The sequence below is a fragment of the Kwoniella dendrophila genome, chromosome 7 (assembly GCF_036810415.1).
Source record: "Kwoniella dendrophila CBS 6074 chromosome 7, complete sequence".
NCBI lineage: Eukaryota > Fungi > Basidiomycota > Tremellomycetes > Tremellales > Cryptococcaceae > Kwoniella > Kwoniella dendrophila.
The window spans coordinates 649,491-675,857 of record NC_089482.1 but is presented as its reverse complement, the minus strand read 5'-3'; the positions used below and the strand labels follow the sequence as shown (position 1 = coordinate 675,857).

The 26,367-nt window shown below is 36.7% G+C and overlaps 10 protein-coding genes across 10 annotated transcripts; 4 read left to right on the top strand and 6 right to left on the bottom strand.

The window, feature by feature from the left end:
* Positions 1-882: 882 nt before the first annotated feature.
* L201_005468 (uncharacterized protein) lies at positions 883-4,059 on the bottom strand (the record flags this gene model as incomplete). The annotated part of the gene is made up of 16 exons (XM_066221198.1): positions 883-947; positions 1,156-1,264; positions 1,402-1,487; positions 1,564-1,599; positions 1,671-1,890; positions 1,963-2,084; positions 2,149-2,226; positions 2,285-2,391; positions 2,451-2,568; positions 2,727-2,888; positions 2,967-3,025; positions 3,100-3,108; positions 3,189-3,367; positions 3,438-3,518; positions 3,612-3,952; positions 4,008-4,059. The coding sequence occupies 16 exons, from the start codon at positions 4,057-4,059 to the stop codon at positions 883-885; spliced, it is 1,824 nt and encodes a 607-aa protein (XP_066077295.1).
* A 492-nt stretch (positions 4,060-4,551) lies between these two features.
* L201_005467 (uncharacterized protein) lies at positions 4,552-6,343 on the top strand (the record flags this gene model as incomplete). The annotated part of the gene is made up of 7 exons (XM_066221197.1): positions 4,552-4,609; positions 4,701-4,837; positions 4,926-4,988; positions 5,147-5,502; positions 5,604-5,781; positions 5,924-6,062; positions 6,168-6,343. The coding sequence occupies 7 exons, from the start codon at positions 4,552-4,554 to the stop codon at positions 6,341-6,343; spliced, it is 1,107 nt and encodes a 368-aa protein (XP_066077294.1).
* Positions 6,344-6,826: 483 nt separating this feature from the next.
* Positions 6,827-8,061, bottom strand: L201_005466 (uncharacterized protein; the record flags this gene model as incomplete). The annotated part of the gene is made up of 3 exons (XM_066221196.1): positions 6,827-7,183; positions 7,352-7,497; positions 7,722-8,061. The coding sequence occupies 3 exons, from the start codon at positions 8,059-8,061 to the stop codon at positions 6,827-6,829; spliced, it is 843 nt and encodes a 280-aa protein (XP_066077293.1).
* Positions 8,062-8,592: 531 nt separating this feature from the next.
* Positions 8,593-10,807, top strand: L201_005465 (uncharacterized protein; the record flags this gene model as incomplete). The annotated part of the gene is made up of 7 exons (XM_066221195.1): positions 8,593-8,658; positions 8,790-8,993; positions 9,261-9,558; positions 9,684-10,194; positions 10,272-10,425; positions 10,490-10,673; positions 10,785-10,807. The coding sequence occupies 7 exons, from the start codon at positions 8,593-8,595 to the stop codon at positions 10,805-10,807; spliced, it is 1,440 nt and encodes a 479-aa protein (XP_066077292.1).
* Positions 10,808-11,459: 652 nt separating this feature from the next.
* L201_005464 (uncharacterized protein) lies at positions 11,460-12,329 on the top strand (the record flags this gene model as incomplete). The annotated part of the gene is made up of 2 exons (XM_066221194.1): positions 11,460-11,567; positions 12,057-12,329. 2 exons carry the CDS (start codon positions 11,460-11,462, stop codon positions 12,327-12,329), a joined length of 381 nt encoding a protein of 126 aa, XP_066077291.1.
* A 911-nt stretch (positions 12,330-13,240) lies between these two features.
* Positions 13,241-13,672, top strand: L201_005463 (uncharacterized protein; the record flags this gene model as incomplete). The annotated part of the gene is made up of 1 exon (XM_066221193.1): positions 13,241-13,672. The coding sequence occupies one exon, from the start codon at positions 13,241-13,243 to the stop codon at positions 13,670-13,672; it is 432 nt and encodes a 143-aa protein (XP_066077290.1).
* Positions 13,673-15,707: 2,035 nt separating this feature from the next.
* On the bottom strand, positions 15,708-17,182 carry L201_005462 (uncharacterized protein; the record flags this gene model as incomplete). Its single annotated transcript, XM_066221192.1, has 2 exons — positions 15,708-15,793; positions 15,967-17,182. 2 exons carry the CDS (start codon positions 17,180-17,182, stop codon positions 15,708-15,710), a joined length of 1,302 nt encoding a protein of 433 aa, XP_066077289.1.
* Positions 17,183-17,625: 443 nt separating this feature from the next.
* L201_005461 (uncharacterized protein) lies at positions 17,626-18,696 on the bottom strand (the record flags this gene model as incomplete). The annotated part of the gene is made up of 1 exon (XM_066221191.1): positions 17,626-18,696. One exon carries the CDS (start codon positions 18,694-18,696, stop codon positions 17,626-17,628), a length of 1,071 nt encoding a protein of 356 aa, XP_066077288.1.
* Positions 18,697-19,746: 1,050 nt separating this feature from the next.
* Positions 19,747-21,447, bottom strand: L201_005460 (uncharacterized protein; the record flags this gene model as incomplete). Its single annotated transcript, XM_066221190.1, has 3 exons — positions 19,747-20,563; positions 20,635-20,756; positions 20,902-21,447. The coding sequence occupies 3 exons, from the start codon at positions 21,445-21,447 to the stop codon at positions 19,747-19,749; spliced, it is 1,485 nt and encodes a 494-aa protein (XP_066077287.1).
* Positions 21,448-22,151: 704 nt separating this feature from the next.
* On the bottom strand, positions 22,152-26,148 carry L201_005459 (uncharacterized protein; the record flags this gene model as incomplete). Its single annotated transcript, XM_066221189.1, has 10 exons — positions 22,152-22,390; positions 22,436-22,583; positions 22,662-23,050; positions 23,113-23,189; positions 23,278-24,499; positions 24,556-24,793; positions 24,868-24,930; positions 24,983-25,024; positions 25,084-25,153; positions 25,226-26,148. The coding sequence occupies 10 exons, from the start codon at positions 26,146-26,148 to the stop codon at positions 22,152-22,154; spliced, it is 3,411 nt and encodes a 1,136-aa protein (XP_066077286.1).
* Positions 26,149-26,367: the final 219 nt, after the last annotated feature.

Below are 26,367 nucleotides of genomic sequence, written 5' to 3'. Positions count from 1 at the left end.
GGTGGATGTTTATAGAGAGAAAAGTTCTGCTTCCTTTTGGTTTGGCTTTGATATATTTTTTTGGTTGCTTGTATACATACATACCATTAACTTTTTTTTTCTTTTTCATTCCTGTTAATAGATCTTTCCTTTCAATTGCTCTCTTTCTTTTTTTTTGGTCTTTATGAGAGCCTTCCTATTTTATACATATAAATATATATCCTTTCGAAAGTGGACATACTATATTCTTTATATACATAATCCAACACTACTTAATTGAATCAGCAATTTGCCTGATCAAAAAAAAATTATATCTAGTCTTGTTCAATCCTACCTTTTTATATATATATAAAAGTAAAAACATAATTTGATATAGTATAATATTTATGTTGATATGAATTATTGAATTTGTTTTTTTAATCTAGTTTCTCAATGTAAAGTACAATACGAGTACCGAACAGTACAATTGCGGCTGTGATCTTGCAAAAATATGGAATGATCTTGCATTATTGGTAATATATTTATCAGAAAGTAATTATTATAGCGGATGTATTTGGTATGTTACGATGAGATCTACAATCTATTTGATAGCTAATAATCATACAAACATACATTTCTATAGCAGAATAACAAACAAAAGGCAGGGACATAAGAGGTAGAGAATGTTGATTGTAAATCTTTTAGAGTAGAGAGTAGAGATTTTTACACAGAAAAATGGTTATTATATGCAGTAGGTAATTTTTAAGGTTAAGGATCTCGATAATTTACGATACAATATGCCAGGATCCAACGAATGCAAAATTGAATGTGGAAGAACAAGTCTTTTGTCGAAAACTCCATATTGATGCTAGAACGTATACTGATCTTGCTGAATTTTCCCACTTAATGAAATCTTCTGTCTGATTATCTGAAATTCAATTTGATAAGGAATAGAAGTATATTCATTGAAACGTGAACTGAAGCCCAGCCTATTGAAGGAAAGAAACAAAGAAGAATCGGTCAGTCAGTAAAATCAATATATACAAGATTCATCGTAGATTTCCCTCCTTCCACTATGTGAATAGGAGATTAATAAGGGATCAAGTAGATGACTTACCACATGCAGGAACTGATCAAGTCAACACGTTAAAAGAAAATCAGTTAAATTCATCATGATCATCGTAATCATTAACTGACCTAATTCTGGATATTCTCTCATTTCATCTAAACCGATTTGTGAAACATTTACGCCAAATGCCAAAGTCATCAATAATCTAGCTATTAAAGAACTGATTAACTCGGATCCCTGAAAAGAGGGAAAGAAAAAAAAAGACGCAAAACATGTCAGCGACAAAGATTTTGCAGTCCGCAAATTCATGAGGATCGTATTGCGAACGATGATAAGCTTCTGGAGAATTGGAAGAGGTAGTCCAGAAAGCTTACCCAAATGATCGAAGAAGCTATAAAAGTTAAAGGAAAAGTATACGGATCTTCTGGTGTAGGGTTGAATCTGAAGAAAGGATATATATCTATTTTGACATAGTCAGCTTGTTAAGTTACCTAACATTTATTGGTCAGCTGATCGATGGAGAAAAAAGCGCTCACGTTGATTCGGACCAAAATGTAAGATTGATAGCCATCCTACAGATAAGCAAAAAATAGTAAGTTAGCTAATTTCCCAAATCAGAAATATGTACTATAGGAAAGCTAACCTAAAAATCCAACCATGGTGACATTTTGAGCTAAACCTCTACAGTAAAAACTAGTAGCAACATTTTCAACATGTTCTTCCCAAGGTGTTGGATATCCAATGAGTATTTGTAATAGACGATGATATGTATGTGACATTTGTAAGGGGAATATGATTATAACCGAAATTGATGAAAGTAATTGAACGGTAGCATATTGTGTGGGTGAACGAAGTCTAGCGAACTATTAAATTTCAATTATGTCAGCTTCAACTTCTTCCGAACAAAGAGCGGTTTAAAAAGAGCGTTAGCTTACAAGATTACGATAGAATACATGATAAACCAATTGGAAGAACAGTTTGTAAAGAAACAACAAAGCTCTACTTCTCACTTTGGATTGCAAGATGAAGAACGATATTTGAGCAAGAAGTTGAACAGCTAAGTGAAAAGTGTTCTTATCAGCTGTCATACTCTAGGCAAGTGTGCCATTTAGACAACTGACTTATAACCCAGGAATAAACCCATGTACCAGCGTCCAGCGAAGAATGAGGCAAAGTGGTGAGGTATAAACTTGCATAAGCTACAAATTTGATATCAGCTGATGGAACACGTCGTCCGTACCTCGTTAGCTAACTTACCTTGACCAGCAATCAAAGAGAAACAAGCAATAGCTAAGCAAGTCATGAACCATAAGAAACGTAACCAGGAAGCTGGAAATCGTCGTGATAAATGGCCAACTAAGAAGCTGTTGATTCACAGTAAGCTGCTGTATGGCTATTTATGCGAACCAAACTCTCAGCTCACGTTCGCGTGACGGTAGATACAGGTTGTCTATAAGTATGTCTTTTGTCCCTTTTCAGTTTTGAGAAACATGCCAGAGCAGGCATGAGCATAGCGATGAATGACAGAGTGACCCAGAAAGCTATAAAAGAACGCTATATAGTCAGTATAAAGCATGCAAAAGGGAGTAAAGAAGAAAAGAAGAAGGAAAAGGAAAGATGATGAGGCATGGATTGTCAAGTGTTTCTATACCTATTTGAGATTTGCCAATTGAGCCAAATGCACGGACACCCAACTCACTTTTTCTTTCCCAATCTACCACGCCAATTGGATCTTTATTACTTTCCCACCTTTTCCTCAAACCGAATAGATCCAGATGGTGTGCTAGTAGACCAAGTAATAATGTACTGATCCATGTAAGCGCATAAGAGATTTTTCCACCTAATTTGGATGGCCACCAGTCTGAATAATATGAACGATATTAGTCTGCCTCTATAAGTAGCAGTCAAGTACTGTAAGAGCTGTGGATAAAGTACTAACTAAGTCGATAAAGAGAGAACAAATTCGTGATAAAGAATAGAGCTACTGCAAGATACATCCTAAATACTTTGAGAGATCAAGATAAATTCCCTTTTATATGGTTCTCTTTTTCACAAATATTGATCCGACTTACCCAAAATACCTATTATGACCATGTCCAAGCCTTAGCTTCCAGACATTGCTGACATGCGTAGTAAGAAGTCAATTAAGGAGATAACTCACCAAGTCAAGAAGAAGTAAAAGTTCACATCTAGTGGTAGATTACTTTGTTCGTCATCCGGATTTGACACAGGTAAAGTAGAGTTTTCTTTCGGTCGTTTAGGCCAAGAAGGTATCTCAGGAAATGGATCATCTTTATATGGATCCGATACGGGGAAAGGTAAAGATACCCATATCCATACCTACAAAAGACCAGTATGCACTTAGTTACCAAAACACTCTGGATCATGTTATAGCTAGCTTACGACTTACTACTATACACGGCAAGACAACCAGAACAAAATGTCTTTTCCACCATGATTCTAGCCATATGTTAACTGTTTGTCTACTAGGCTATTGATGTCAGAAAAAATAATCAATCAATGATGCGTACTCATTTATCAAGTGTCATAGTGAATACTATGAGAAGAGCCATTGAAAGCTTACACGAAAAAACCACTTTGTCCATTTCTCTTCTGTATCCTGGTGTTCAATTCCACTTAAGCGTCTTGTTTTCCTCTTATATCTTTGACCTGGTTGACCGAGATTTTTGATATTCAAATTTGATGTGACGGCTCTTATTTCACCTCCTAAGGTTTTCGGTTGACCAAGATTATTATTGTTATGGCCATTGGCACTTTTCGCTTTTCCTTTATCTTTACCTTTGTCTACTTGGCTCGATTGACGTGAAGGTGGAGGAGGTAGAGGTAATAATGTAGAAACTATAGGATTTGAGGTGTTAGGTATAGGTGGTCTAGCCTTTTTACGATCAGGTGAATTTCTATTATCTAAAGCGTCAAGTATATCAGCTGACTTTAGTACCGGTTTCCTGAACCTACTCACCCCATAATCTATCTTGAGCTCTTTCGGAGCCTTTGGAAAGTGGTGTAAACATTTATATCGTTACAGCCGTTATCATGGGTTCATATCGATGCAAAAGTAGGTACTCTCTAGTAACATTTTGATCTCATATCTGCGTAAGACAAGTATTGAGCTCGCTATTCTTGTTAGAATCTACTATTGGTCTAAGCTATACGAGTATTAATAATTAGTTATACAATTGAACGTGCATAATAATGATAATAATTGACCTTTAATTTGTTTGACACTGATCTTTGTACGCGTCATATCTGTTCGCTGATCTTATCTATCGTCGGTGATTGCCGCTATCAACAGTAATTATAATATTATAATTTCGAATTAAGCGGGATCAAATTTGTTACTCCGTCACTTGTGTTGAATTATCCGTCCGTGTTATTACACATGTTCCCCAAGCTGTTTTGATTTTGGCGATGTTTTCAACTGTCATCCATCAAGATCTCTTGTTGGACTACATGTTGAAGCTCACATATCAAAAAAAAACAAATCAAGACAAAAATCAATCAAAATGAGAGGATCATCTCAGATCAAAAGTATAATACGTTCATCCAGAACATCTAATATTTGTAAGTATCGTATTATATTATATTCCCTTCACTTTGTCATATCAAAGTTGAAATTAACCGAAAAATTGTTATGCCTCTTTTCATGATCTAGCTTTGAGAAATGTACGTTATGCAAGTACATCAATGCGTATGCCTGCAATGTCACCTACAATGACAGAAGGTGGTATAGCAAGTTGGAAACTGAAAGAAGGTGAAAGTTTTAGTGCAGGTGATGTATTATTAGAAGTTGTAAGTTTATAGAGATTTCGCTTACAAATTTCCTCGGTATGAATTCACCTTTTGCATCATATATACTAATAACCATGCTTAACTACAGGAAACTGATAAAGCTACGATCGATGTTGAATCTCAAGATGATGGAGTTATGGGAAAAATCATTGTGAGTTCTTATCTTTCAGTCTTTGCTACAGGCGAACTCATATGTGCAAGCTTGTTTTATAACCAATATTCAAATGGTTGAGGAGTGTGATGATGCGAGTCTGCCAAAACATCAAGTACACTTTGTTAATGCTCTGATCCTTTATATCCATGGTTTAGGTCGAAGCAGGTGCATCAAAAATACCAGTTGGACAAATCATAGCAATTTTAGCTGAAGAAGGTGATGATTTATCTTCAATATCTATACCTAAAGATTTATCACCACCTGGAAGTGGAAGTGCAAATGCAGAAGCATCTTCATCTGAACAGTCTCAACCAAAACAAGAAGAATCAAAGAAAGAAGAAACGAAAGAACAACCTAAACAATCTCAAGCTTCTTCTTCTTCTTCATCTCCTTCGTCGTCATCATCATCATCATCATCTAACAATGCAACCCCCCAACAACAACATGAAATTGGACATGGACATAAAGAAATTAAACATTCCAAACCTATTTTCCCATCTGTATCAAGATTGTAAGTTATTTACTTCATTTCGCTCTTATCTATCTGTAGCATAAGCATCCATGAAATCTGTCTTTACTAATATAGTTATTCCCTTTATCAAACAACGATAGGTTACAAGAATCTTCATTAACTACAGAACAAATTTCGAAATTAAAAGGAACAGGTAAAGGTGGTATGCTTACAAAAGGAGATGTATTGTTAGCTTTAGGTAAAGTAAAAAATGCTTATGGTTCAGCAGAGAAACTGAATTTGGATATTATGGGTCCAAGTGGAAAGAGAGCTAGTGAAGTAAGTAACCGTATTCCACGTTTATGGGGAAAAGTTTTCTTTCAGAAATCACCCAGATATGATGACTATTAGTTGTTGAACCGTACTGGACTGAATTATCGACTAGAGGATACATGCTAACGTTTCCTTTTCCAAATTGCAGAACAAAGCTACTTCACCTAAAGAAGGTGCTGATTCTCCAGCTAAAAAAGAAACACCACTTGATGGACCTGCTTTACGTAGATTGATTTTAGCTGGATTATCAAGAGCTACTGAACCTGCTAAACCAATCATTGATCATGGTGAGTAAAACAGTTCTATATCTATTGTCAATTGATTTATTCGTTAGACGATATATGAACCTGGGTAACTATACTGATTGGATTATTCTAAATTTGATTGTATAGCGCCAAAACTTCCATATTCAACAGATTACGAATTTGATTCAATCTTATCACCTTACTCATCACTTTTACCTGCACCAAAACCACAATTGAATATCCCTTCTTCAGCAGAATTAGCAGAGATGGAAAGTAAAGGTTTATCAGGTGGAAAGAAAGATGAATGGGCTGGATTATTCTGATTTAGCTAGGTTACATCATGAAAATTAGGTAATTATCTTGTACTCTCAATTCTCATTTCCTTTTTCATGGATATAGATGGTTTGCTTCACGTTATAAGGCGTCTTTCGGTTTCACATGAACGCTATTGTAGCATTGTGTATCAAGGATATTACATGCATTCATTCCTTATGATCTATATATGGTACCCATGTGAATAATCTCCTCAAACTTTACAATAGCTGCTTCTGATCAAGTTTAACTTGATAATATCATAACGCAGAATGAGAATGAAGAATCCACCATTTGACCAAAATGATGTTTCTGCTGTAGAAGAAGCCTTGTTTCTGGATTCCCCTTTATTGGTCATCCATTAGGCTTTGACTTTTCAAATCAATCATGTACAGCTGTTATGTCGATATATAGGTTGGGACATATTTAATTCTTCTTTTTGATTGTATATATATACATTTTTTCACTTGATTTTATTCTACTTTTTTTACTTTTTACTTTTTAACATTAAAAATACTTAATAAAGCAAAACAACCATATAATAAACCTATAGGATATGCGACTAATAATTTTTGATGATCCATTCTTAAAACAATAACGAAAATTGATGAAGCTGAATATGTACACCAACAAATTGATAAAATTGATAAACAATAACCTATTGGTGAATCTATTCCTATACCCATACCTAAACCACCTAAACCTACCATAGGTAATAAACAATAACCTAAAACAGATGCTGTTCTATATGCATCTATACCATTTTCTGACATTAGATTTAATAATAAATATATAGCTGTCGTTCCTAATAAACCGACTCCGTAAATATATGAAAATTGTGGTTTACCAGACTATATCAAAAAGTAAAAAAAAAAGTAAAAGTAAAAGACAAGTTAACTTTTATTCCATATTTCACGATATAGGGATTTCATTTATATATGTGTATATATATATATGTATGTATTGCTGGATATTCCAATTTTATTTCTATGATGACGGATATAAAACAAAAAACTCACAAGTAATAGGAAAAAAGCAAATGCGAATGAAAACACTAAAGGACCAGCTAAATCTGCATCATCCATTATATTTTCATTCACTCTCCTTAATGGATTTAACACCGTTAATGATTTCTGTAAGATATGTGATGGGTTTATACCGAGTTCTACAGAAACAACATAAAGACATATTAGCGATAAACTGACGTACAAGTATGTAAAACATCAATATCATCCGTTAGACTAATTTTATCCAAATATCTATTTTGACGAGTACACACAAGTTGCAATGTCTTAAGATAACATATTTACAACTTGTTCTTGCGTTGATCCCGTGTATCTACCCATACTCATACCCTCTTTTACGTGTGAAGATTCAAACTATACTCACCCTCCATCAAACTAGGTTCACCTTCAAATCCACCTGTACCAAAAGCTTCCCACCATTTAGATTCACCCATGAACATTCTTGCATTTTGAGTATTCATATTCCCACTTGCACCTACTCCTGATGATGAACCAAAACCTGAGTTACCCATGTTACCTTCTAAAGATGATCTTGATCCACCATAATAAGGTGATGTAGATGACAGTGAAGATGATGAACCTAAATTATTTATACCATTTCCACCTGATCCTCCAAAAAATGCTAAAGGTTCTGAAGAAGTAGAAGAAGAAGAAGCAGAATAAGGTGAATATGAATTAGGTTGTTGAGCTGATAAGTATGACATTTTTGGTTGGGGGTTCTTTTCGTGCTTGAATGATAGAGAGAGTATCCAAAGCCTGCCCCTAGAAGGATTTTAGTTGTTGATTCGCTGTTTGTTTATAAATCGCTGTGTAAATCAGTGAATACCTGATACTATAGATAATCTTATAGATAACTTATTATATAACATATATCTGTAACCTGTAACCTGTAATCTGTTAATCTGTTCATGGTGACGTGCATTGCATCTAGCTCGTCGCGTGTCAAGTCATTTAATACTTTGCCTCGTGATCGGGAATAGCGGGGTTATGTATTGGTTGTATGGTTATTCCGAGTTGCACCGTTGCACCGTTACACCTTGACTGTGACTGGTTGACTGTATTGTTGTAACTAGATTATTTGATGCCACTATTGGCTATTCCTCGATAATCGTTAACAAGGTAAATCGATAATCATCAATTCAGGTGGTATTATTATTTGTCTATACGTCTTTCAAAAAAACCATCTTCAGTCCCATCTATCATCACCTATCGACACTATAAGATCTTGTTTCAAGATGGTAGCTTCAAGATTGATCTCAAGAGCTTTAGCTCGACCACCCGCTCCCAGAGTATTGAAACCTGTGAGTTGGTTTTTTTTTTTAGTCATGGATGATATTCCGATCTATAAAGAAAAACCTCAAATACATACTATCATATATATGACATATTATACTGATATTCATCTTTATACGTAATAACTAATAACTAATAGACCCTCTCAAGAAACTTGGCAGCAGTACATCCAGTAACTTTACCTTCACAAGATCCAGAAACAAAAACTTCAGTTTTATCAAATGGTTTATCAATTTCAACTGAAACTATACCAGGATCAAAAACATCAACTGTAGGATTATGGATTGATGCAGGTTCAAGAGCAGATGCTGAAAATGCTAGTGGAACTGCTCATTTCTTAGAGGTGAGTTAAACTCTTTAAAGCGGTAGCTAGGGGTGGGATGGGGGCAGATTAGTACTGAAAGGGCGGGTGGGTGGGATATCTGCTATAACGGCAGTTAGGGGTGGGATGGGGGCAGATTAGTATTGAAAGGGTGGGTGGGTGGGCCAATACTACCTTGGTAGCTAGGGGTGGGATGGGGGCATATCAGTATTGGTTTAGGGTGGGATGTGGGATAATAGTATAATATATTTGTAAACATCACTAACCAACTCTTCTACCACTTCACAGCACCTCGCATTCAAAGGTACAAAAACAAGATCACAAACTCAACTTGAATTAGAAGTTGAAAACCTTGGAGCTCACTTGAACGCTTATACATCAAGAGAACAAACTGTATATTACGCAAAATCTTTTGATAAAGATGTTTCAAAAACAGTCAATATTTTATCTGATATTTTACAAAATTCAAAATTAGAAGAAAGTGCAATTGAAAGAGAAAGAGATGTCATTTTAAGAGAACAAGAAGAAGTTGAAAAACAACTTGAAGAAGTTGTATTTGATCATTTACATTCTGTTGCTTATCAAGGTGAGTCAGCGTTTTTCATATATTGGGTAGAAGTGATTTACAATAAGGGATAAATGAGTTATCAGAGTAATGGTCAAATGGTATCGTTCTGAACATAAACTTACAGTTTTACCTCACCTTCACAGGCTACCCTCTCGGTAACACCATTCTTGGTCCAAAAGAACACATCAACTCAATTTCAAAATCTGATTTACAAAATTACATTTCCAAAAACTACACTGCCGATAGAATGGCATTAATTGGTGCAGGATCAATTGAACATGAACAATTAGTTAAATTGGCTGAAGAAAACTTTGCTTCTTTACCAGTTTCATCTAACCCAATTCCATTAGGTGGACAAGCTCATCCAAAAACAGATTTCTTAGGTTCAGAAGTTAGAGTTAGAGATGATACAATGGATACATTAAATTTAGCTATTGCAGTTGAAGGTGTTTCATGGAAATCACCAGATTATTGGCCAATGTTAGTTATGCAATCTATTTTCGGTAATTGGGATAGATCTTTAGGTGCTTCACCTTTATTATCTTCAAAATTATCACATATCGTATCTTCAAATAACCTTGCCAATTCATACATGTCTTTCTCAACTTCTTACTCTGATACCGGTCTTTGGGGTATCTACATGGTAACTGAAAAGTGAGTGAAGCTGGTTCGGATTTATTTATACATGATTCTACGGAGATAATAACTGAATTTTTCAATCACTTTCTCAGCCTCATGAACGTTGATGATCTCGTCCACTTCACACTTAAAGAATGGACCCGAATGTCTATATCACCAACCATTGCTGAAGTTGAAAGAGCCAAACAACAACTTAAAGCTTCATTACTATTGGGTTTAGATGGTACAACCGCTATTGCTGAAGATGTAAGTGAACCTGACTTTGCTCTCTATATATCATTTCAAGCTAACCCTTTTTATTGTCACTCAGATCGGTCGACAATTGATCACTACTGGTAAACGATACACACCAAAAGAAATTGAAAGATACGTTGATGCTGTTACACCTGAAGAAATCCAAAGAGTTGCTAGACAATACCTTTGGGACAAAGATATTGCTATTGCTGCTCTTGGTAGAACTGAAGGTCTCTTCGATTACAACCGAATCAGAGCTGGTAAGTCTACATTTCCCGCCTCACGGTGTCGAAATGGTGCCATCACTATATATCATTCATATCTATCTTTATTATGTTGGAAGCTGACCTCGCACCTGTTATTCTATTTAGATATGTCCTCAATGATCTACTAAGCGTAGTCAAGTATAGAGTTGTAGCAGCGGACGTTCAAGGTGGATCGGAAATAGTAGACTTTCCTTATAAAAACAAAAATCATATGCATCTATTCTGCTTCAATGGGACATTGTACAACTTCTCCTATGTCGACTAGATCAACGAAAGCGGAATATCAATATGTACTGACAATTTGGCAAGGCATCCTTTCATTGTGAGTTGAGTCTAATTTTAGCTTACAAGTTGAGTTGGGAATAAGTAGCACTCATATACTATATACGAAGTGACAAAAAGGTTGATCCCTTGGCGTCTGAGTCTCGTAGACTAGTCGCTTAAATCAGGGGAATGCTATGCTATAACGATAACGAATTGAACAGGGTGGGGGAGGATGCTTCGATCATTTCTGCACTACTTTGAGAAGACTTCGCTTTGGATAGAAGGACTTCCCCACCTTGTACTTTCTCACTCCGAACACTCTCCTCAGTACACAAATATGTATGTCCATTCTCGACAGTCACTCATACCAAACATTGTGGTCGCTGTCACAGACATATATATACGTATATCATACATAAATATATCATGCGAGTTCCATCGAATATAACTTTTACAGCTTTTGAGCTTGCATAATCAACTGAACCTCTTGTTTTCTTTGTATTTAATCTACAAAATATGGCTGAACGACATTCTTCGATTTCCCTCGATAATACTTCCAAAGGTGAAACAGAAATTTCTACCCAGCATTCTGAACGATCTACAGCTCAAGATACTGAAGTTGAGGTGAATTACTCTGGACCATTCAAAGCTCAAAGAAATGCAGAAAATTATAGTACTGGTACTGTAGAATATTTTTGTGCAACAAAAAAGTTAATCGATGATCACGATGGCTCGCTCTATGGTCCTTTCATTAAAGATTAATCAAATATGCTTGTGGTAATTTTGCCATTATAAATGATGTTCCAGATGATGCGAAAAGTAGGTTTTTTACAGGTATAAAATTAAATGGGTATCATGTGAGTTGGGTTTTGAAACTTGAAAAGTTAAGAAATGATTATTCTTCTTCTCTTCCCTTGTTGTTATCATCTTTCTCCTTATACTAACTACTAACTTTTTTTTCAACATCAACATTGTTACTGTATCCCTGCGCCATATTTTCTTTTTTTTTTTTTTTTGGTTTGGTGCCTATTCCTTCCTATTGAACATCTATAATGAACTCGTCTTTACTCGTATTCGAATTGATAAACATTCATCCTCATGAATTGAAAACAGACCGGTAGAGACACCTGTGGAAAAGATTGTGGTGCGGCCGCAATGAAATATTTTAGAACAAAAGAGGAAGCCAAGGATCAGTCTGTGGAATGGATAAATGAATTTTTAGATAAAAACCCCAAACCTGATCCTGATTCAAAGAGAAAAACCAATGAGGATGATGATGGTGAAGAGCAAGAACTGGAAATGTGGTGTGAAGCTCGTAGTCTTATCTATCGACCTATCCCAGAAGAAGAGATATATGCCTATGACGCTAAATCACGGGACACCTGAGTGCAAATGATATTGGGAGATCATCCCTGATGGCAACCCATGGGACTTCTTCAGCTTATAGTCTTTCCAATCCTGTATGATACTGATCATAGCAGCTTTTTTCCTATATTTTAACATTGGACTAGTTCGATTAGCACGAATTTGTTTGTGGAAGGATTGTAAATAGGTTCTAGCAAGCGAACTTGGTGCGCTCTAAATGCATTTCTATATTGCATGTTCTCAATAGATACACAGCATCCATGTCTTGATTGTTCAAACTCCCAAAGCGACGTGTGTCCCTCTCAGAAACCATACTCGTAGTGGCAAAATCATACTCTGAATGTGGTAGAGGTAACGGTGCTGTAAGGCTTGTGTGTTAATGTCAGAACTATGGTATATGGCTAACAAGATGTCTTCTCTTTCTCGGAATCACGTTAGAAAATCCAAAGTTTCCTCATTTCTTCGATTTGAAGCCTGCTTATGTCGTCATTTCATCCAATAGGCATTTTAACGTTCTAGCAGTTTACATCTTGACGGGAAAAAAAAAACCCCTGTATGATTATGTCTTCTTCACGTCGGAAGCAGGTCATTATTGTACTGACTTGCAAAATAGGGCTGACTTCTTACAAGTTATACTTCGATAAACTATTTGTGGAGTTTCAAACATAATGAAAGGAAACCTCACTCCGATTACCTCCTGCTGTACATAATATGTGTGCACCATTCTCGACCGTCTGTCGTAATAAATTTTTGGATTGCCGTCGTATACGTTTGTGGATACAAATAAATATAAATATCACGCAAATCCGTATATCACGACTTGTGACTTGCATAATCATCTGAACCTATTACTTTGATTACTACTTATATCTCTTTCTGAACTACTGACTCATTGAACCCTAGATACTATAGACAATTTTTGGATCTACAACATGGCTGAAGAAAATACATTTATCTGTACCTTCCTTGGTGATATTCAAAGTGGAACAGCAGAAAATTCCACCCAAGATGTCGAACAATCTATCGAAAACCACTCGAATGAATATGGTACTTTTGATAGTGAAGTGAATTATGAAGGACCGTTTAAACCCCAAAAGGATGCAGGAAATTATGGTGTACCTACTGTAGAGTATTGTAATGCAACAGCAAAATCCACTAGTGAGCATGCTAGCGCACATTATGATAATTTCATCAAGTATCATGTTAGAGGTGAAACTGGAACATCACTTTTGATCAAATATGATTGTGGTCATTTTGCAATCATCGGTGACGTTCCAGATAATGCAGAAAGTAGATTGTTCGTAGGTTCAAAAATGTTAAATTGTTTTGTAAGTTATGATCACCACACTTTAAGTGCTGATTGATGAACCAAATATACAAAAAATGAAACATTAATTGTTTTCATTTTCATGGATAAAAAAGACCGGTAATGCAACCTGCCGAAACTCTAATCCAGCGGTACTGAAATATTTCAGAACCAAAGAAAAAACCAAGGAACAGTCATTGGAATGGATCGATGACTATATTGACAAACATCCAAGACCTCCATCTAAGGAAGAATATAACGAAGAAGAAGAAGAACGGATCCTCCGTAGCTACTGTGAGATCCGTAGTCAAATCTATCAACCTATTACAAGGGAAGAGATATATGAATGATTATGACGCTAAATCACGAGACTTCTGAGTACAACTCATGATCATAAAATGAAAGATTAACCCTGGGGAAAACTATTGAGGATTTCTCGGCTTCAAACCTTCCCCAATCCTAAGTGATACTCTGATAATAGCAGCTTTTTATATATGTTAACATTGAAAAAGATCGAGCAGTACGGAATTTGGTTGTGGAAGGATTGTGAATAGGTTCTAGTAGGTAAACCTAGTGTGTCTCGAATGCATATCTATACTGTATATGACTGACCAGATACACATCGTTCATGTCTTGATCAAGCAACGTCCCAAAGTGGCGGTTGTCCTTCACAGAAACCAATAGAGGCAAACACACATTCTGATCGTGGCAGAAGCAATGGTACAGCTTGTGTCAATGGCGAGATACGGTAGGATTGAATTACAGCTTGCTACAGAGGAACGTATGGCTTATAAAATATCATTTCCTTCAGGCGACCACGGTGCCAGTAGTCGTATCGAAAGACAACCGGATCTGCTCTACATCCGGTATAGTCGGGATAGAAGATCGAAAGGTTCCATAATTCTTCGAAGTCTAAGGCTGCTTATTTTGTCAGTCCTTCCAATAATCATTACAACATATTCTCGCAATTTATAGTCTTAGCTCCACACATAGCTCCACACAAAGGGTGATGTTTGGAAGGCTCATCATGGGGGGGAAAGTGAGCAAAGTTTGGCAAGCGAAGGTACTCGAGTAGGTCAATCCACGCCTTCTTTTCTAAAACTACACTGATAATGTGTATATATAGCCCTTGATATTGTTCATAAATAGTTGTAAATCAATCCATCGAATTTATAAACAATCTTAAGCCACACATAGCACTGTTACTTCTGCTAATACAGTATGTCCGAAATATCATCAAAGAACCACCTCTATGGTATAACCGGTAAGAGTTACGTTTTTACCAAAGCTAGTGATACAAGAAAGATTATAGAAAGACTTTTATTAAGAGGATCGCAAGAAAGATATTTGATTGCGAGATTTTCAGATTGCAATTCTATCAGCATTATTGGAAATGCACCCAAGGATGTTAATAGTCAAATTGATATTGCAAGTAGTCTGAAATGTCCAGTAAGTCCCCTTGATCCGATGGAATCAAAACATCACTTTATTTCCTACATATCTTGAATAGACACCTTAATTTTGCGATCATTTTAAGAGAGTCGTACTTGCAATGCTGGGTGTGAACGCAGAAATTCGACTTCAAACCTACCAAAGACGAAGCTACCACCCGTGTCAGTCAATGGCTTTATGCTTCTCTCGAGCTTGACGAAGATGCTAGCGTTACAGTCTACAGATGTCTGCATCAAAACGACGGAGAAGAAGAGGATCTTATCTCGTTTGAGAATTAATCCGAACTCAAGACAAATTATGGGAAAAGACTTTTCTCCCTAGATATGAAATAGGTAGTTACCTTCGTGCATAGTTCTGAATTTCTTCAATCAACTTAATCAAATTCCTTCACTGAACGTCACTAAGGATTATTCAGCTCCTAGGTATTACTGGCGTGTCTTCAGTTGAATTCTTATTTGGGATCAAGTGACTGGTTAAGATCGGAGGGAGGTATTCCTGCACTTGAAAGCGGATCAGGCAGTATTAAGAAATTCCCATTATGTACATAACACATTATGTGATATATATTAATTAACCCAAAATGCATATTGACATATGAGATTGAGAAATTACCACAGCTATAGACTATGAAGGATAATGTCTTAATATGGTTTAAACCTTCTTGACTTTTTGAGCTCTTCAACTTTCTGTTTATCTGATTCGAATTTGGAACGGAGATCGGCGAGTTCTGTTTGGGGCAAAGAGTATAGAAAGGGTTAGCATATCGTCTCAGATGCTTCCCATAAGATACGAGGTATGAATAATAGCTTTGAGAGATACACATGAGGAAAAAGATCTTAAGAAGCAGAGGTGTGGTGATCATGGAAATTCACCGTTTATAAGCGAAGAAACATAACATACCTTGTCTTTTCCTTTCATTTCTTTGAAATTTATAAAAATCTTTTAATTCACCTGCACCTTGACCTTTCTTTTTATTTTGTAATTTTTTATCGAAACCTCTTGAAGCGACACCTACACCACCTTTACCTAAACCATCACCTCTTGAACCTGCTCTACCATATTTACCTGATCTAACTACAACAGTGAAACCATCTTCATCAACCAAAGCTCCAGCACCTTGTTTTTTAGCTCTTGAAGATAATAATAATCCATGTAAATAATCGAATCTATTCATTGATGAATCTGCAAACGATTTTATACTTGATAAATCAGGTCGACAAGTTTCATATAATTTTGTGTAATATTCTAATCCAATTGGATTTTCTTCTTCTAAATCCTTTTCACCATATTGAGCTAACGTTATTGAATCTAATAATGATGAACACATTAATCTATCTATGGAAATTGGATCTAAATATATTAAATGACATGATCTTGAACCAGAAAAATCAAATCTACCTTCTGATCTAGGATTTAAAGATGGTAATTGATTTATTGAAGGTACAGAAGGTGGTAATGCGTTTTTGGCTTTACGTCGTAATGATTTCTTTTGATTTTTACTTAATTTCGGTGCTAATCCATCACCTTGAAATTGAGGTTCTGCTTTTTGATTTTCTTCTTCTTCTTCTTCATGGTCCTCCTCTCCTTGCATCTGATTCTCATCAACTTCATCTTCATCTTCACCATCTAAATCCGAATCTTCTTCATCATCTAAATCTTCAACAGGTAAACCTCTAACAGCTTGTTCTAAAACATCAACTTCATTGGAACCTATTTTGATATCTTCTACTATACCCCATTTACCAAAAATAGTTCTCAGATCCTGTCTACTTGCATCAACAGGTAGATTGGTAACGAATAAAGTTCTACCATCAGGTAAACTTGTATTTGAGCTTGATGAAGCTGAACTAGACGAAGAAGAAGATTTGTTGGTATGTGGTCTAGCGTATATATAATGTTTTACTGAAGTAACTGGTTTGCTAGAAGACGAAGAAGAAGAGTTTGACATAGGTACAAATGAGGGTAGGATCAGTGGGATAGGTAAGAATCCTGAGTATAATTTCGATGAACCTTTTCCTTTTGTAACTGATTTACCATTGTTGACTGTAGTTGAGGTATCTGACTGGGATGACTTTGCAGTTTTTTGCTTTTTCACTGTTGTGGTGGCTTTCGGCATCTTAGATGTGACCAGATTGGAGTGGTCGCTTTTATAGGTTCTTCAGTTGGATCAATTTTTAGAGCACCAAAACAAGAAACAGCAACCAGTATTTGTCATTTTCAACTTTTTATACACCGACCTTCTTGTCACAAATAAAGCAACGATAACATGCTGCAAGTCACGTGTTCAGTGCGGAGATTCTTAAATCTCCACCGTCAATCTCAACTATCTGATACATAGCTGTAACGAAGATGGACAGTTGTCTAATGCATACATCCTTGGGTCGGTGAGAGAAGAGCATAGCATTGCACCCAATGCAGCTAGAACTGAATGACTTGGGAGATGGGTGGTACCTCATGAAGATGGACAGGTATATCATGTTGACAAATTTCATATATATATACATACATAGACATGTCACATGGATATTATTATACTTTTACTTCTTTCTTTCAAGTCCTTTATTTACTATATTCCGGTAACGAAGCTCCAATCCTTCTAAATATCTCACTTCGTTTATTCTGTAAATCTAATCTAGATTGTTCTAAAGCTTTTGATTTTGAATTTAAATCTTGATTTAATTGATTTAATCTGATTTGATTTTCTTGTAAATTCCTTTCGACTAAATCTGCAGCTTGATTCATTTCAAATTTACTTTGTTTAATCTTTTCATGAAATGCCATATCAGTGAAAATATTATCAAAGAAAACATCTGACATTATATTTCCCATTGCAACTTTAACTTGAGGTAAATCTCTTACATAATTTGGTGATAAATGTTTAGCTTGTAAAATTAACATTTGAACTTGTGACCATTGTCTATCTGCTGAAGATAATTCATTTCTTTCCATCATATCTGACATTGTTCCACCACCCCACATATCCCATGTTGAATAACTTTCTGCAGAAGATAAATGATTTAATGACATTCTCATTGATCTAGAAGCTTGTTCAATTAACCCTTTAACTCGATTCTCACAATCTAAAATTTGTCTTAAATTTTGATATTCATTTAATAATTGATTGGTTTTATTTTCAAATTCATCTTCTTCAGGATAATTCGGTGTAGAACCTTTAAATATTGAATTATATAAATTATTTAATTCTTCTTGTGCTTTTTGATGTTTATCTACTGTATTCTTTAAATCATTTTCAACCGATTTAGCTTGTGTTAATTGATCAATTAATTGTTTCTTTGTATCTTCATTTAATTGAGTTTCTCTTAATCCATCAAAATAATCTTTTTCCTCTTTACTTGCTTTCAAACTGAATTTTTCTTTTTGTCCAGTCGCTTTATAAGCAAATCGTTTAAATGTCGAATCTTTATACTTTAAATGATCTTTTAAATCCCTTTCTCTACGTTTATTTAATTCGTTCAATTTCGTTTCAACTTGCCCCAATTGTGTTTCTAATTCGGTTATATATGTCCGTTGTTGATTAGAATCAGGTAATGCGTGATCTGTATCAGATAAAATCTGAAGTAATTCTGCATTTCTCGTAGATGCAGATTGGATATGTTCTTCAATTGACATTGTTAAGTGTAAGCCTTGCTTAGCGTGAGTTGTGTGTGAGATGCGTGTTAGATTACTTTCTTCTCCAGTGTATAGTCGAAAGTGTTCTGAGTGCTTCGTGCTGTATTAACCAATCTTCTTAAAGTGTCAGCGGTATTTATATGTTGTACCCTTGTAGATAGGAAGATAGGAACTAATCAAGGTTTGATTATAGCTATCGTCATAAGCTGCACCGCTTTTCACGCACTTTTAGTAGATCAGTCTATATTATCATATTTACCGGAATCTCTTGGCAAGATTATCTTAATCTTCGCTCTAACTCGGCCGAGCACATGAGATCCGGGCCGTCAACATGTGTCTCTAGCTGATATCAGTATCATTGGTTTGCACAGCTTTGACATGCAAAGAATAAGTTTATGACTTCTCAACAGGTGCTAACCTTAAATAGGTTCATCACCAAATTTAACCAAACCTTGATCATTGCGCATGAGTGACTAACCGTTTTCGATGTAATCTACAAAACGCGCACAATTCCTATCGCTCCTGCTGACACCTTAATATTGAGACTGACCCACCGAGAAATTGGTCCGAGAGTTGTATGCAAGGCGTATGGAGCTAGTCACCGCCTACTCCAAGAATATATGTAAGACTGATGCCTTGCGAGGACAGTTGTTGTAGGTCTAGAAGAGCAACATCTGTTTTCCCATAGTAGCTTTGGGTCCGAAAACGCGCAATGCGCAACATTTGCGATCGAGCGAAGCCTTATTTAAGAATGCAATAAGGGTATATGAACATCAAGTTCAGAGGTGAAGAAACATACTTCCGTAGAAAACTTCGATCAATAAAAGATGATCATGCATTTTCTGTCTATTGTACATCTAAAGAATCATGTATTTCCGGCCAAAAAAACTATTTTGTATAAAGCATATAACCTCTAATATTATTACTCTTACAATGTGAATCCAATTCGCTACTATGTCCTAATTCCTTTATACTCAATCAACATCTAAGCTAAGCTTTGATTCAATTCGCTTCTGGCAGATAATCATTTACATTAGTCAATTTGGCTCTTTATCTATGTAAATTACCTCTCCATTGAGTAGTAGTAGTAACGGTGGCTTTTTGCTCACCTTTTTTCTCTTTAGCTTGATTTTCCTTATCAAATTTTTCTTTATCAGATTTTCTTGCTCTATAATCAGCTTGTTCTAAAGCTCTTGTAATATCCATAATTTCAATTGGTTTTAAATCAAATTCTTTAGCTAATAATGGGATTTGGAAAGGTGATAATAATAAAGAAGGATGTTTGGCTTTTGATGTTATCGGTCCTGGTGCAGGTGTTGGATAAGGTTGTTGGATTTCTTTTTCCCGTTCTTCTGAAACCTCTTTTCCAGAAGTAGTAGCAGAAGAAGAAGGAGAAGGAGAAGAAGAAGAAGAAGTGGTTGATGATGAAGGTTTATGTATCATATTTTCAGGTGTTGAAGTTCCATCGATTGCAGATTCAGTTTCACCTTTAGCTTGTGGTGGTAATTGATTTATCGAAGACGAAGATGATTTTGTTTGATTTTGTTCTAAAGACACTGGTTCAGTTGAAAGGTTTGATAAAGATTCATTACCTGAAGAAGTTTGATCAGGTGCTTTATTTTCTCCATCTTTATTACTGCTACTACTAGTAGTTTGACTATCTTCTTCAATGGACTCAATTTTGGCAGAATAGATTTCTGTTAATTCTTTTGATTCTTTTTCAACGATTAAACCATTTTGTAATAAACTTTCTATATATGTTGCACCTCTCCAAGCTTTATAATGTGACCATGCTCTCCATAAGACGTAAAAGAATGGGAAATTTGGTATGACAGGTATAATTGCAAATGGCCATGTGATGGGGATGCTAAAGAGGCATTAAAGGGGAAGTGGTTATAACTAAGCCAATGAAGTGATACGAAAAGCGAAAATACTCACGCTATTAATGATCTGTACATCATCTTTTTATGATACGGTATTCTATGTATCAATAATCGATGTAATTTGGGTAAAAGTGGTGGTAAAGTTGTACCTTTAATTTTTGGACGAAGTAGGGGAATCTGTATCGGTAGAAATGAGATCAATGTAGATATAAAATTAGCTCGATTTCTTTATAGACTTGAATAGCTTTCTTTCATGATATCGGTTTGATGGTATATATAACAAAAAAAATTCCAAAAGTTTTGAAAAAAAAGCAGAACTTACTTCAATTCTATCACTTAACAAATTTCCAGTTTTAGAATCAATTTTTATACCTTGATTTTCTTTAATATTTTTTAAAGACCATTCTTCAAATTCGATTCTATCCATTAATTTTTCACCTTTATTATAAAACCAATATGTCCATGAATTTTTAGGTTTTTTACCTAAATTTAACCATGTATCTGAAGCTTTATTTAAACCTTTATTTAAATATTCTGTTGTTTTTGAAATTGATTTATCATTTAATGATAAATCAGGTTGAATAGTTTGAAATAATAATAAAGGTGTTTTAGCTGATTCCAAATCCAAATCTGATACTAACCCCTGAACATCCTTACTTCCTGAGCTCGAAGTAGAAGTAGAAGTAGAAGTAGAAGTAGAAGTAGAAGATGATCCTCCTTCTGGTGATTCTGATGTAGGTGTATAAATTGGATTAGGTGGTGGTGATAATGGTAATACATGTGGTTTAGGTATTTTAGCTAAAGGTAATGCAAATATTTTAAATTGCCTTATTGGTGCTGAAGCTGAATTGGGTATCTTTGATGACATGCTGGGTAAAATTTGCCCCTCAGCAGATATAGATGAAGCGAGTAGAATATGCTGGGAATTGAGGTTGACTCTCAAGTATGTATTTCAACTCAATTATACTGTATAATCTATAGAAGAGGAAACAACACAACAAGTGAATTAATCTTCACAATATCTTGATTTATTTGCCTTCTAATTGGAAAACAACCTCTATTAAAAATCTCGATTCAGGTTCAGGATCATCACCGTACAAGATTAATCCGACGCGTGGTATTAAACATTCTACATATACACCGAGACGTCATATGTCCGGCATAACCGCAAATAACCTTATAGTTTATAGGTTATAGGTCACCACCACTGCTCGTGCATCAATCCAAGTCTCAACTCTAACAACGCCGAGGTAAATTCAAACCTAGCGATACATATAGGGTCATCCAAACAACGTAGAATCGGCTCGGGCACACTAAGCTATCTTCTAAGGACGATTTCATACGTTTCATGATTCATTACTCATTACAAGTTTCAAGAATTTCCCCTTTTTTATAGATATATATCCTTAACTACGAAATGCTACAATTAAATAAAATGTAAACTAAACTACAAGAGGGTGTCAGGGAAAGATCTGCTGCTCTGTCCATATTTTCTTTTTGAAATTACCAAGCCAATAAAATTTTCTGGATATCCAGATACCCTTCATTTCAATCTTTTTATATTACCATACTTCACCCTACAACACCTCTAGGTCTTTTAGGATCCCGTTCACTACCATCATTACTCATCATAGTTGGATTGTGAGTCATTAAAGTACTTCCAGAAGGTACAAACCCGATTGTGATCCCATTAACCATTCCAAATCCAGGTACAACTCCAAGTCCAGCTTGTTGTTGTTGACCGTTCAAATTTCCATTAATTTGTTGTTGTTGTTGCTGCTGTTGTTGTTGTAATTGTGACTGTTCCCATGCTCCTCCATTTAAAGTAGCACTAGATGGATCAACCATTACTGTACCATCATCATTCAAAGCTTCAATTGATCTTTTACGATTATTCGGTGGGTTCAGATTAAAGGTCGAAGCATCACTAAATATTATACCTGTTCCTATTGATCCATTTGATAAACTATTCACATCAGGCATCATACCAGTTGCAAGGAATTGCTATATGAGTCAAAATAGGGTGTCAGCAACGACATACATGAGATTATACAGCAGAAGCAATATTTTGGGATTACTTACTTGTAAGACCAATTGATAGGTTTCATCACTCCAACCACTACCAGCAAGAGGGTTTCTCATGACTACATCATCATGTTCACCATCGGCTCCACCTTCACCGTCATTTATGATGTTGGCACCGCCAATACCATTTGCGTCACCGTTTAACCCCATAAGTAATCCAGCAGTTCCTTGGCCTTGTATCGTCGCAGCAGAAATAGCTAAAGCTTCTTGTACATGTTGATCGGATAAAGGTGGTACACCAACGGAAATAGGTATGATTTTCTCGTATATCTGTGCTTGTCGAAGATGCATTAAATGTTTATCTAGAATCAAGAATAGTCCATGTTTTGTGAATGGTTTAGCTAAAATATCATTCATACCGGATCGGATGTATGAGTCGACATCCTCTGAATGACAATGTAATCATGTCAGCTACTTCGATTACATTGTTGTGACAGAAACAGCTTACGTGGTTGTGCGTTAGATGTCATAGAGATGATAGGTGTATAATTATCGAATTGTCGGATGAGGGAAGTGGCTTTACGACTATATTATTTGAAGTTTAGCTCAATCAAAGCGCTTCACGGGTCAGACCACAACAAGCTTGTAGTGGCAAAACGAAAAATTCACTTACCCATCCATGTTAGGTCCAAAGAAGATATCCATCAAAACCAAATCATATTTATCTTTGTTCATCTTTTCAATAGCACCTTGAGCATTTTCAACCGTTTCAGTTACACAACCGAATTTTGATAAAAATCTTGATGACAATTGTCTATAAACTAGATCATCTTCGACAACCAAGATCTTTGGCGTTGTTGCCCAATGAGGTTTTATTGTTAATGCTGAATTTCCGTTTGTGTGCTTTTTGAATTTACTTGTTGTCCCAGAAGAAGGTGAAGTAGAGGTTGTCGTAGCTGCTGGAACTGAGACGATGCCTCCATTCTGTTGGTCATTTACAGAGGCAGTCAAAGAAGATGAAGAAGGTGCATTAACTGAAACAGCTGATTTACCTTGTATATCAGATAAATCAGCTGATTCAAATCCGCCAGGTGGTGCCATGACAATATCGACAATTTGAGTTGCTTGTTGCTGTTGATCAAGTGGGGCAGCGCTGTTTACAGTTTCTTGCTCGTTGATTGATTCCAGGCCATTAGTTGCACCACTCGTCCCGTTGACTTCTTCGGCAAAACGTCCAGCTGCGTTTGGCACAGTCCCACCACTTAACGCATCATACATCATTCTAAGAGTCGATCCATCAGACGATTTTCGATGATACATGGGTAAAGTAGATTGATTCCCTTCGGTCAACCAGGCGGGAGTTTCAGCGAACATGGGCGTCATACTTAGTGGTTCTCCACTAAACAAGGTGGGCATTTCAGCTTGATTTTCAGTTATCTCTTCTTTAGGTACTAGGTCAGGTTGTGGTTGCGTGGCAGTGGATAACGGGACAGCAGTGGGCGGGATGATGGTCGTTGGTACTTGAGCAGCAGGAGGTACGATTGAGGGTCCAGAGAGACTACCTAGTCGGCTTGGAGCACCTGAAACTCCTCGCATACCACCACCTGATGTCGGTCCACTCATACTTCCTCGACTACCTCTGCTAGCTGTGCCATCGGTTCGAGGCGATGTTTGAGCAGTTCCACCGTTGACATAAAGCGGATTGAATGTAGGAGCAGGAGCCATAGCGATTTGACCCGTGAATTGAGAAGAGTATGGTAAAGCTGATATGGGCGCACCGTAGCCTGTTGACGGAGTTGATCGGCTTCCTGGTTGAGGAATGGAATCGAATGCCTTGAAGAGATGCAAGATACGGGGTGAATAATTACCATCGCTCATGGGCGAGCCAGAGGTTGCTGAGATTTGCTATTAGCCGTAGGAAGTGGTCTATATCACTAACAAATGTACTGACCTCTTTCACTTGCAGCTAGATGCCCAATAACTTCCTTCAACACACCCATCATACCTGATTCCCTAGCTCTAGCTTCTCTGACTTCCTCCAAAGCTCGCTCGAGATTACCTTCTAACGAGACTATCCTATTCTCCATCAGATTGATTCGACTTGCATCCTCTGCTGAAAGTCCGAATGCTTTCGGAGAAGTATCTTCTCCTTCGCCTCCAGCAGTCTTACGAGGAGCCACAGCTTTCCGCTGAAAACGTAAGAAGGTATCAGTCGTCAAATCTTCCGCCTGCGATGGAAAACCCAAAGTGGTAGCTAACTTACTTTGATATTCTCCAAATCAGATTTTCCACCAGCTTGGAAACTTGGATGTTGGAATTCCCAAACCTATTGACAATTTGTTAGCCGCATTCGCGGGTCTCGCGATCATACAGCTTACATTCTCCTTGATTGTGCCAGACTCCTCATCAACATGTTTGATCTGCCAATGTTAAATTATTAGCTATTTCCAGGTGGTGGGCATCCCAACTGAGCACTCACTTTTGAGAATCCGTATTTATTCAACTGTCTGACGAAACTGGAGAAATTCGAATGCCTGAAAGTCTGAGGTCTACAAATGTAGGATATTTTGTCAGCTGATATCATTCCGATGAAGATGGGCCGGACGCTACAGCTAACTTACAACACTTTCGTGGTAAAGTCATTCATATCCCAAACGACGAAGGTGGTCCCACCTCTACCCCATCCTACTGAGCCTCTTTTACCACCTTTATCTCTAGGTTGACCAGCAGCTTTGCCTTTCCCAAAAGCAACGCTTTCTTCTTCTAACATTTTATATAGTTTCTTAATAAACTCTGATGGACCTTGTTGTGTTCCACCAGCAGCATTACCTGATCCACCACCAGCAGCTGCTGTATTCCCACTCGAGCCTGCACCATCATTACCAGAAGTTCCTGGTCTTTTATTATTCTCAGTAACTGCGATAGCTATATTGGATTGTGGAGTGTTGGATGGCACAGGAGGAAGTATCGGTATAGACGTAGGTGTGGGTCGTCGATCGGATGTCGAAACTAGATCTTCAAGTTTAACACGACCTGGTGTACTTGCTCCACTTGATATAGGATGAACTGATGACCAAGCTGCATTGGCATTGGCATTCAACTTTTGAATTGACGGTTGACGAGACGATGGAAGGTTTTGTCCAGGTGATGATCTGAGAGGCTGAGCATAAGCTTGATATGGATCACCTGCACTTGTAGTTCGTGATGAAGATGGTCCAGCTGCAGGGTTATTCTGATACATTTCTAAAGGCATAGCTGACGGATGAGGAGGAGGTCCAGGTCCAGGCATTGGACCAGAATTACTCCATGGTCCACCAGGATGAGAAAGAGATTGTGGATGTCGATCATATGGATATAAATTTGGATCAGAGGCATAAGGTGTTCCTGTACCTGGAGGTGGAGGGGGAGGAGGTAATCCTTGATGTTGCATTACAGGTGGTAATGGATTGCCAGAAAGTGAAGGATTACCATAATATCCAGCTGCTGCTGCACTTTGAGGCGGTATCTGATGGGGATATGGTGGTCCGGACGGTATCCTTGACATCTTGCTTGGGTGGAACCGTAACAATTGACTGTCGTTACTGAGCTCGACAGGATAAGACTGGGCGTAGCACTAGGTTTGACTATAGATTAGCAAAAAACAGAATCGATCGATCAGTTTACGAAACGTAGGATACAGATTAGACTGGAATGACCAATGTTTACAGGTTGTTGGAATGGGTACGTAAGGATCAATGAATGATGATATACCATCACTGACTTC